Source organism: Anolis sagrei, chromosome 4 (genome assembly GCF_037176765.1).
Source record: "Anolis sagrei isolate rAnoSag1 chromosome 4, rAnoSag1.mat, whole genome shotgun sequence".
Lineage (NCBI taxonomy): Eukaryota > Metazoa > Chordata > Lepidosauria > Squamata > Dactyloidae > Anolis > Anolis sagrei.
The window spans coordinates 25,072,183-25,084,596 of record NC_090024.1 but is presented as its reverse complement, the minus strand read 5'-3'; the positions used below and the strand labels follow the sequence as shown (position 1 = coordinate 25,084,596).

Sequence of the window (12,414 nt, the reverse complement as noted above, 5' to 3'; positions counted from 1 at the left end):
AGCAGCTTGAGACTAATGTTAATCTCCAGGCTCCCCACGATTCAACTTAACCACTGAAGTTTCAGAAGAGTCCCAGAGAAGAGCAACATTTGGGAAACTAAGTGGATTATTTCACAATGTTTTCTTGTCTGAAGGAAGTTTTCACTGCCTCCTAGCTGGCTTTTCTGCCACCTAACTTTTCCCTGCTATAGAGTGCCTTGTAGGGGCATCAACCCAAAAGTCCAAACTATGAAGACTCTACTCACTCCAGGGTTTCTCCTCCCCCCTTTAAGAAAATATTTTGGGCCATGCTTAAATACTGTATGTTGAATGCTTTTTCATCTGTGTCCTTATAGGTCCTTTTTAGTTCACTTATTTTCTTTTTCCTTACATGACAGATGAAATTGAATTATAGCAGCTGTATAATATTAATTCCACACTGTGTAGTGTGCATGGGCTTTGGCCATGATTTGCTTTTGTCAGTATAGAGGCACAGGTTTTCATAGGGCATTCAGTTTGTAGTGTGCCTGTCACATATCCATGGAGTTCAACCAGTGAAAAAAGCAGAAGAAGGGCACAATGGACACATTTCAGTGATGCTGAATCTGCACATGGTTTTTAATTGTAGCAAGCAAGTACCCAAAAATAAAAGTGGAACATAGCCCATGTGTTGGAAGAGTTGGATGGATGCCACACTCAAATTTAATCCTTTGGAGTTATGACAAAAAAACTTGAGAATTTGTTACTTCAACCTCTTATCCTTCCTTCTGTGTTTGCTTTATTTATTATAAGAAAAAAAAACAACTGAAATAGTTAGAATTATAAATAACACCCTGTGGCATGTTGTGGAGCACTAACAAAGTCAAAATATTCCTCTCTACACTTGATATCAAAGTAGTTCATAAAATGGAAGAGCCATGTTAGTTGGAATCAGTGATTTAATTGTAAAATTTGATATATGCTTGAGAAAAAATCAAATGTAGTCAATGGTCCCCCTACACAGGAAAACCCCAAATCTGTATTTGATAGGTCAAAAAAGGGCAATGGAGATATTCCATCTTTTGTGTTGTCTACAACCTTCCATCAGATAAAGGGGGTACAAAATGCAGAGAGTAGAGGAAGTAAATAGTATGACTTGAGGCTGAAGTCATGGTGTTTGGATGATCACAAGTCTTGACATGAAACAGGAAGAAGACATCTGACGACATTCAAACAAGACTGTAGCCTTCATTCACATAAAGCTGCAAGTTTTAAATGGAACTAATTCTATAGCTGCCTGAAGTGAGCAAGTTCCTCCTTCAAACATTTTTTTATATTTAAAAAATATAAATCCAACTGTTATGCAGTAACAGAGTTCCCTGTTAGCTAGAAGCAATGAAAACAGTTTTGGACTCTTCCTCTGGGGTAGCATCCCAGTAAATCATACAACAAAGAAAACTAGTCATGTGTGCTATGCGAGGAGAGGGGGGAATCAAAATATGTCTGTTGGGGTATCAACCTCTCCTGGTCTAAGAAAAAGAATCCAAAATGTGCAAGCTTTTGATATCTTTAGATCATTTCATCAGACTAAAAGCAAGTTTAGAGAAGAGATACTGTTTTACACAGAAGTCTTTTTTTTATGATCACAGCTATAATTACTATGGTACTCTTACAGCTCCTATGGCTAGGAGAAGCTTAGATCTATGCTTCAGAAAGAAATGACTAAAGTGGTGCCTTCAAGTTTTTCCCATCTTTGTATGCATTAAATTCCTTTTTAGATCTTGGAATCCCCACACAATATGACCCTTCCTCCAAAAAGTTCCTTAAGACTTTACCACATAAAGATGGCAAACTGACACGTAAGCAAGACCCTCACCTTTGTGCAATCAGTTGGTGGTAGGCACGTCTCATGACAAACTTGCCTCCTGCTTTTACTTTAAACTATACATTTAACTGTGAACTCAAAATAAAGACAAACAAGGTCAGTATCAAATGGATATGGTTATTTTGCAAAATAACTCACACATGACTGAGAGACACATTACATTCATCCAATCTACTGAACTATATGAGAGGATCTGTACTGAAGTCTAACATTCCACTTGCCATATTATATTAGAAGCATTTTGCAAGATGTAAGTAGCAAGTAAGCAGCATCAGAACACTTGAAAGAGCCAAGATTGTAGAATGTACTTTTTGGATTAATCTTTTCACAAAGCTAGGCCACGTGCCAACATAATTTTATTGTCAGTCTTGACTAAGGAAGGGAAAGGAGCCATGACTTCTGGTTGCCAGGTTAAGCTCTGTGCTGTTAATCTCTGAGTGAAGCCATTCATATGATCAATCTAGGAAGAAAGAAGAAACAGCAACTGGGGCAACAAACAGCACAAATGTGATTGATTCTGGAAATATGTCAAATATGACTGGGAATCTAGTACTGTGATATCATCCTCTTCACTGTCTGATTTCTCATTGTGTGGAATAATCCATATGACCAAATCAGAAAGTGCTGACTTCACCATTAATTACTGATCTTGTTCTAAGTTTGGAGTGATTGGAAAACCACAATGAAACAGTTCATATCTACATGAAATTATGTATTGTAAAACACCCAACATGCCTCTAAAATGTCTTAATACATAGTATTATCTTACCTTCATAATATACTTTAAATCCATGGGCACTCACTGCAAAGTCACTGGTCAGCCTTAGTGAAAATACAGATTTTGTACTCGTCACAGGTGGAGGAAGATGAAATCCCGTTAACCTAAACAACAACAACAATTAATTAACTGCTAATTTTGCATAATCACCATAACAACCATAACAGCAACCCAGTTTCATTCTTGATGTTGAGATGTCCATTCATTCTTTTCTGAATAACCATTAGGGGATTAGATAAAGTTCTAAATATTTGATGGAAATGTCAGGTAAGAATCAAAATAGAAAAAAAAACCTAGCAGACAGAATGTGTAATTCTAAACAGAAGTAGCTACCACTGCTGAAATAAAAGCTTACATTAAACAAAATGTGTCATTATGTTCATATTGGGGGTGGGGGGTGGAGAGGTGTCAGAAAGCATAAATCTTTCAAATCAATACAATGGTGTAAAGAAAATGCAGGTGACAGAGAATCCCAATAGAATCAAGGCTGAAGACACACATTTTCACATTTCCAAATTTGTCAAATGCTTAGGAGCGCACAATGTTTAGAATATGCATGCATTGTGGTGGTAACACCCAGGTGAACTTATGTACATATAACTTCAAAGCAACTAGATTGTCTTTGCCCATACTATCAACAAATGTGTCTTGGCTGTTTTTTAAGAGTTAAGTAAGCTTTCAAATTTAGTACTTTAGTTGCTGCTATTAGCCAATATATGTGGAGGATCTGAAATTCAAAATAATTAAATCCAGCTATAATCTTCTCATAGGCATCTGGTTGACCACTGAAGGAATGTAATGCTTGACTAATGTGACCCCTTTCTTTCTTAGTTCTTTTTAAAAAATTACTTGGGTGTTTACTTTCCGTGCTGTCCAGTTAGAAAGACGAATGCTAGTGTCAGTCTATGCAAGTACCCTGTTAAAATTGAATAGGCATCCTTACCAATATATACCCTGAAATCATTTGGTACACATTATGGATGGACATCCACAACTTCCATAACTAAAATATTCAATACACCAAAGAATAATCTAATAGTGAAAAGTGTGAAAACATGTGCTTTGGTACTTTTAAAAGTGAAAGAGTGCTGACTGTCGAAGGTTTTCATGGCCGGAATCACTGGGCTGTTGTAGGTTTTTTTGGACAATATGGCCATGTTCTAGAGGCATTATCTCCTGATGTTTCACCTGCATCTATGGCAAGCATCCTCAGAGGTAGTGAGGTCACCTCATTACCTCTGAGGATGTTTGCCATAGATGCAGGCGAAACATCAGGAGATAATTCCTGTAGAACATGGCCATATAGCCCAAAAAAACCTACAACAACCCACTGCTGTCTGATTATTTAATTTCTGCCACAACTAAAGTCAAGTGGACAGTGCATTTGTTGTTCCCAAATCATCCACAAATTGATTGAGGGGATGGACCCTGTACAGTTGAAGTTCAGTCCCTTAATCTGTACAGCACAGTTCCTAGTTCAGTTCCAGTTTTTGGATAATTTTTATATGTACTAGGGCTGGGCGGTTTCATTTCATAATTTCGTAATTCGTTAAAAATCGTTATTTTTTTGATAAAGAAGCGATAACAAACCATTCAGGAGCAACTAAAAAACGAAACGAATTTTTAAATTCGTTTCGTAATTGTTTCGAATTTGTTTTGTATTCGTTTCATTATCGTTTTGAAATCATTTCGTTATTATTTCCGCATGTCTGGGGCAAGTTTTATAGTTGTTTGTTTAATCAGTGAAAAAAAATTATAAATATCACACCAACAGTCAACAACAGAGGGAGAGGGAAGCTCCAGAAGTTCCCCCTGTCCCATTAGGAGGTTTTTTAGCGTATTGCGCGGTCGCGTCCGCCATTAACGAATCGATTTGTAATTGCTTCGTAATTGTTTCGTATTGTTTTTTAATTTATGAAATTTCATAAATATCAAACTTTTTAAAAGAAAAATTTCGGAATTCTTTTAAAAATTAAAACACAAAACCCCCCAAAAAACAAATCGATTTTAGAAACAAATTTTTCCGTTGTTACCCGGGCCTAATATGTACATATAGTGGCTATATGTGATTTGAAGACTCAGTTTCTCTACATCTCCCATGGTAATTGTAATGATGATGGCAATGATGATAATGTGTTTGAATGGTTATTGAATGGTTATTGCATGTGACATTTACAGACGTCACATGCAACTCCTGGAACGATTCCATCAGCGCTGCCTCTGGAAAATCCTGCAAATCTCTTGGGAAGACAAGCGGACAAACATCAGCATGCTGGAAGAAGCAAAGACCACCAGCATTGACACGATGGTCTTCTGCCATCAACTCCACTGGACCAGCCACGTTGTCCGGATGCCAGACCACCGTCTCCCAAAGCAGTTGCTCTACTCCGAAGTCAAGAACGGAAAACAGAATGTTGGTGGACAGGAAAAGAGATTTAAAGATGAGCTCAAAGCCAACCTTAAAAACTCTGGCATAGACACCGAGAACTGGGAAGCTCTGGCCCTTGAGCACTCCAGCTGGAGGTCAGCTGTGACCAGCAGTGTTGCAGAATTTGAAGAGGCACGAATGGAGGGTGAAAGAGAGAAATGTTCCAAGAGGAAGGCATGTCAGGCCAAACCCAACTGACTCCGCCTTCCACCTGGAAACCAATGCCCTCACTACGGGAGAAGATGCAGGTCAAGAATAGGGCTCCACAGTCACCTACGGATCCACAAGAATACTGATCCTGGAAGACTATCCTACTTGGCCAAAAAGAGATGGCCTAAGTAAGTAAGAATGGTTATCATTAGGGGAATTAAGGGTGGAACTTGAGAACATAAATGTTTTAACCATGAAGACTTAAATAAACACAGATTCGCATAACATATCCAGATCAAGATATCTGCTATAAGAACACTTAGATCCTCACAGAATTATAGTTAAAGGTACTGTATTATCAAATCATCATGAAGGCATTTGGTGATAAGAGAGCTTCTTTTTCCTTTAAATATACATCTTAATTTATCTGCTTATATATAGAATTGTCATCCAAGAAACATGATGGTACTTTTAAAAAATGCACGAGGAAAGTAGAATTGTTTTGGGGGTTTTTTGTCTGCCATATGCAGCATTGGCCATGCAAGATAAGAATGCAGTTCATAATATATTTGGGGGAGGGATTGATACTGCACTGCATTCGTCATTAAAACAAATAACTGTAACGCTTTCCCCCAGTTTGGGTTTCAATATATTTTAATGCTTTGCAGGGAATGATGCCCCTTTGAAATCCCATTGCCCCTCCTTGATGAAATCTGAAACTGAAGGCAGGGAAGAGAAAGAACAAAGAAAGGCATCTTGTACTCTTACAGATATATGAGCAAGCTACTTCCTGTACCATAAAATTGTTCCAAATGATTTGTTTAATGAGTTAAATACAATAAAAGTCAGACATTTCCATCTGTTTCGTGCTTCATCCAACACCCCTGTCATATTTTAATTTTCGCCTTGACTGAAGAAGTGCTTCATATGGAGCTTCTATTACATACTGAATGTTATGAAAATTAAATACTCCTAATTCAAACTAAAGAGGAAGAAATATTGATATTTGGCATGCAAGAGACAAAGGTTCCTGTGCTAAACAGAAAAACCACATTAACATGACAAGATCCATTCTATCTGGAAGCTCAGATTGTAAAAACAAACAGCCTCCTATCTTGATCATTTCTCCTTCAGGCTAAGAATATTATTTGATTTTTTATTCAAAGCCATTTCACAATGTGTCTAGGAGACAGTTCATACATTATAAAGAAGCAAGGGGTGGTAGGAAGATCTGTAATCTGTTTTTGACATCCACAATGACAGGTGAGTTGCCCAATAGCTCAACAGTGAGCTATTCTCCATGTCTCACAAATGACATATAAGTTGACAACTGTAAGTCCCCTATCACGTAGTGTAGAAGCAGAAGACAAAACACAAGTCAATCAATTTCTCCCCACAAAATTGGAGCTACTTTTAAGTGATCTTCATAGTATCTCCTGAATTGATCATCAAGCCATCAAGGATTTGCTCACATACACCGATACAAACAACATACTGGTAATACATTGATTAGAAGAAAAAAGGGACCAAGCATTAAAAACACAAAACTCTGAATCAATGGGCACATCTTCTACACTCTAGAACTAATGCAGTTTGGCACCACTTTAAGATTATCTTCACAAAGGTTCACTATTGCAAAATCACAAGAGTTGCAGTTTTATAACATCTTCCTTTTGTGCCATGACAGTTAATGTCAAACTACATTAATTCTGTGGAGTAGATGCACCCCAAAAAAATAGAAGGAAGAAATAAACTGGCTAGTTTCCTTCTGTATCCACTCTCTCCCTGTAATCATAATCTGAGGAGATGGGAAAACCTTTGTAGCTAATTTTCAATACCATCAAGTGCTGGAGCACCACTGAATTAAGGCTATGACAGTCATGATGCCAGAAACCTAACAATGTCTCTGCTAACAATGGTTGCATTTATGAGATTAAGACTTTGTCGACAATGATGTAATTAGGGTGGATTTGTATCCCAAGTTTCATATTCTTACATCATGATGAATGTGGAATGAGCTCTAGCTAGAGTCTTGGATTTGAGAAATGGTAGAAGTTGCAATCCAACAACTACAGGTGGGTCACATGTTGCTTGGATGTTATGAAGATAGTGGTTCTCTACCAGAATGTTCCAAGTGTTCACAGATTTCAACTCATTCCATTGTTCACCAACATAGTAAGGAGTAATGCTCCCAAGTAAAGTTTCCTGCTAATTGAATCAAAGCACTTTCCTTCTCTGTTAGCCAGAACAGAATTTTGTCTGTTGGAAGACTGGGTGGTTTTGACAACTGGGTTGGAGTCAGGATGGTGTGTTATCCAGTTGAGTCCCTCATTGTCAATTTGGTACCAGGCCTCAATTTTCTTTAAGGTTGGTGGGACTGAGGATGGGTTTTTCCAGGATACCTAAATGACCTCTAGGAGGTAGGGTGGGAAGGGAGCCGCATCACTGAAGGGGCCTCTCCATGTACCTTCTTGAAGACCGGGTCACTGACTGGCTTCGAGACCTGTTTGACCTCCATACTGAGGGCCTCAGCCATCTGGACCAACTGGCCAGAGAAAGCACTTTGTCAGTAGGGGATGGTGGGTCGATGCATTAGGTATCTGCCTCTGGAGAAAGTTCTTGTTAGTCATTGGATTGGTGTGACTCCTCAGTCTGTTGAGCTTCCTCTGGCTGTGGGGTTTTCTGGGCAGATCTCGAGGTCTTCTCAGGTCTCTGAGAAGGTGGGGATCTGGTGCTGGGCTGTTGTTTTGAAGCCAAAGTCTGTGCTGGCTTTGCTAAGTTGTTGGTCTAGAAGTCCTTTTTTGCTCTTTGGAGGATTCTTATATCATGGTGGGAAAAGCTCTGGTGGGCCGGAGATGGTATATCTAGGGCAAGTTGGCCCAGGCTGGGCTGAGCACCCTGACTTTTTTTGTGTGGTGCACAAAAGTGAGTCTTGTAACTTACTGTCCAACAGGGCTTCTGTGACTGACTTGGGACAGGAGTGCAGGAGCTGAACCAGAGGAAGTGATGGTGAGGACCTGTGGAATGACATGGCTCTTGAGGTGCTGTGTTCGGCTCTGGAAGAGGAGGAACTGTTGAAGTCTCCTTTTTTGACAGATTTTTTTTTGAAGTACCACTTTGTTGAATTTGCCTAGCTTTGAGGGAACTGGTGGTGAGTTCCCACTCTTCTGGTCTCCTCATGGGAGCATTTGAAGCAATTTTCATTGATGAGGAAGATTGTAGTGTGGCAGTGATAGATTGAAGGCTATGGAGCCTGACATAGATGTTGCCATGGAAGGGACTGACTGCTTCAAGGGGGCTGCCTTTGGTGATGATGATTTCAGAGCCTTTGAGAACTATGAAGTCCTTGAGGTGATAGATTTCTGCAATTGAGCTACCAAGGGTGTACATCAAGAGAGCCAGGCCTGCTGATAGAGTACTGAACTAAGTCTTGTTTCTCTATTTTTCTTGGATTGAACTGTAAAGGTTTAGAAGTTGGCAATACTGGCAGGAGACAACTACGTGGTTTTCTCTGAAACAAGGAAGGCACTTTGCATGGCCATTGGAGTCAGGAATCTTTGTGGTACACTGGAAACAGAATTTAAACTGTTTGGTAGGAAGGAACATGTGAAGCATAAAGGCAAAGAGAGCTGCTGTAGTGGCAGAAAAAAAGGAACCCGGGAGTTGCCGGCCAGGGCGCCCTTTATGCCCTGGGTAGGAATGGACAAGGTTGCTGCCAAAACTTAAAATCAGAGCTTAGGAAAAAGTTTCTGTTAGAGCCTGCACAGGCACAGTAAACCTAATTGTGTAATACACACAGAGACCACAAAGAAGAAGTTAAGGTACATATTTATTATTTTTGTGGTTCTTTCTAATATACAATAGTCTTTCTGCACGACTGCCAATTCTAAAACAAAGACAAAAACAGTTTTCAGTGAAATGAAAAAAAAAACCCACATAATTTTGTGGCTAGCAAAATGGAGGAAACTTTAACATTCATGAATGTTTTTACAAATAGAAAATCCTTAAAATATAGTCATCAACATGCTGTGGCATTGCCTAAAATTCTATACTTCGATCCAAATGCATCTAAAAAAATATTCAGATTTCAATGCTAATGCCACGGAGGCTTTGAAGAAGACTGAACTCTAGCAGGCATGTCAACTGCTATCTATATATGCTTAGCTGAAAACATATGCCCACAAAGGCCTTACCCATTTGAACAGCTTCGCTGAGTCTCTTCCCATCTAAATTGGCTACAATCACCACCTGATGGGTAGCTGGAGCATTCAGTGAGAGTCAGCATGAAATGCTGAATTGGCTTGGTGAACACATGAAAAAGGAGAAACTGGAATAAGGTAAAAAGCTTCAGTGGTTCTCTGTGTGTTCCATATTCCATCATGAGAGAGAGAGCTGGTGGTCTCTTTTGAGCAAAAAGCTCATCTCTTTGCTGGTAACCTTCCAATGAGGGACCTGGTGAGATTCAAAAGTTCAGTGCCAACAAACAAAATAACTGGCACTCCATATGGTTGCCAGATATCATAGGACACAAATCTTTCACAAATTGCATTTTATACAAGAGAAGAAAAAATAATTCCACATCCCTTATAAATGTAGGTTGGCTTGTGTTTTTGTGTGTGTGCTAAATCTCTATTTAAAAATATAAATAGAGACAACAAATACAAATCATATTTCTCACCAGGAATATATCTCGAGTGTGTTTCACCTTCACCTGCAAGATCTACTCATCAAAGACATTACATCAATAGTGATGTGGGGGCTGCATCCATTTGTAAAATATAATTTTCCCCACCATTTTGTATTGCCAGTGAACAAAACAGAAGTAATTGCCATGGCAACAAAGGCACCTTGTGCCATGGGAGAACTCTCTTGCATAATGGTTAGCAGATGCTTTGGGTTACTGCCACAAACATTCCTCCTTTGCAGTTCAATTCTTCTGTTCCTCTGCCCTTTCACAAAAATGATAAACAACTATGTGATCATAAGAGCACAGGGATTTGCCTTGGCAGAGCAGACAAAAGGTCCATCCCATTCAGCCCTTTGTTTCCAGTAGAGGCCATACAGATGCCTCTGGAAGATCACATGCAAGGCATGAAGGCCATCAGCTTTTGATCCTTCACCATCTGGTGCTTCATTTAGCAAACATTGCCAGAAGCCAATGATAGACTTGGTCCTTCACAGATTTGTCTAATTCTTTTTTAAAATATATATTTGGAGATTCTGTGAGTTTTAAATTACATATCCAGGAAGCCTGATGAAAAAATCTATATCTCCATATAGAGTGCATACAGACATTATTATTACTCACATTGTCCACATGCACTCACATACACACTACACACTTTTTTCAACGTTCATTTGTTAAGTGGTATTGGAAAGCAACAGAAAATTATAGGCTTGGAAGAGACTTCGTGTGTTATATAGCTGAACTGTGTGAAATATAGAAATGCACTACTGCAACTTCTCTATAAAATCATAGAAAAGTAACATCTTGAAGATATTGAGAGCCAGGGCTTTTCTTTACCCATTGTCATTTTAGGACAAAAAACATAGTTTTGAAAAAATGATTTTTCAAAATTTAAGGAACAGAAAAATTGAGATGTGATCTGTTATCTGAATTCCTCCAGAAAATGTCCAAAAGTTGTTGTGGCATCTATTACTGTAAACCATGATAGTAGCCCTTGCTTTTCTTCTGTTTGCTTTGCATAATATATTTTTGTTGGTTGATTAATTTCTGTTTTTGCTTTCCCTTCCCTATAGAACCTCTATTTTAACCTGACCACAGTTTTGCATCTTTCACAGCATGCCCAATTTAGTATATTTCTAAGGTCCTGTGAGAAGAAAATTATGGCTGTCATATGCATTGTAAAGAATTCTTTAAGTGGATCTACTTTTTGTCTGTATGGTGGAATAAAAATTCCTAATTTTCAGAGAAAAAAATATTTCTGAAAAATGTGAAAACTTCTCTATGGGAGATAGAGCTGTTATTAATCATAGAGCTAAACACTGATATGAGTAATAAATATGAGTAATAAATAGCTTTTTGATGATTATACAAACCAAAGCTTTCTGATAAAATAAGGTTAGAACCAAAGCAAAATTCACCAGAAGAGACTCATAAGCTGCTCAGCAGTAGTCTAACTTCAGAAAATATTCAAAAGTAGTCAAACATGTAACACAGTCATCTAGACCTGATGTAACCAGGTCATGGATAGCTATGGATAGGCCAACTCAAGCTCTTCTTGAGCTAGGTTAATGAGCACTCCAAAGGCTGAATCCTTTATGAAGATAATTAATGATATAATAAATATTGAACTGAAGACCAGTTTTTTAAATCAAATCAACCACCTAAACAGTACCACCAACTTCAACTTCAGATTTTAATTCAGCTTCTGATTTATGACTAGACAATTGCTTAACTCACTTCAAAAAAAGAAACCTGAAACTATCTTCTATTCTGTTAAGACAACACTTTTTTTGGATTATTATTCCCTTACTATATATCAAAAGCTGAGAAGAGCAAGGCTCAAGCAAACAAGTAGTAGGCAGTTTGTCATTAAGCACACAGTCCACATCTTCAGGCCACAAAAATGTAAAATAGCAAAATAAAACTGGACCAGATGGTGTCTTGGATGAATACTTAATTCTGTGTTCAAAGATTCACTGCTGTGTCCAGAATTAACTCTAGTGAAGGTCAAGAAGAAAAAGTCAAACCGAGCAGATAATTCAGTCTGTAAATAATATGTCTTGCCTTCCTATTCCTCCAAGAAGCACTTGGTACAAAATGACTAAACTGAAACTATGATACTTTGGATGTATCATGAGAGGATGTGACTAATTGGAAATGACAATAATTCTCAGTAAAGGGAGTAGGAAAAAGGGAAGATAGATTGACTCAATAAAGCAAGACCTGAGCAGGGCTCTTACGGTCACTCACTCACAGGGTTGCAATACATTGAAGACAACTTGACAACAAATAACAACATCAAAGTGACATTTTATCCTCTTTTACTCTCATAGCAAGCCTATCAAATAGGTTAGACTAAAGATTAGAGTAAAAGTATCTTACATTAGTTTAAAATATTTTTATACATAATCTTAGTGACTGACTAGAAATGTGAATCTGGGACTCCCTAATCAGTTCAGCACTAGCCACCAGACATCATATGCAATTCTTCAGTTGTAGACTCACATATACTGTTCTTGCCTTGAAAT

The 12,414-nt window shown here is 38.3% G+C and overlaps 1 protein-coding gene across 8 annotated transcripts in view; it reads right to left on the bottom strand.

Annotated features, from left to right (window-relative positions):
* Positions 1-12,414, bottom strand: part of CSMD3 (CUB and Sushi multiple domains 3) — a 661,396-nt gene that overhangs the window by 482,746 nt on the left and 166,236 nt on the right. For all 8 annotated transcript variants that reach the window (XM_060775796.2, XM_060775789.2, XM_060775791.2 and 5 more), the window contains exon 3: positions 2,613-2,725. In XM_060775796.2, coding sequence (XP_060631779.2) covers positions 2,613-2,725 — 113 coding nt within the window. The remainder of the gene's footprint in view (positions 1-2,612; positions 2,726-12,414) is intronic.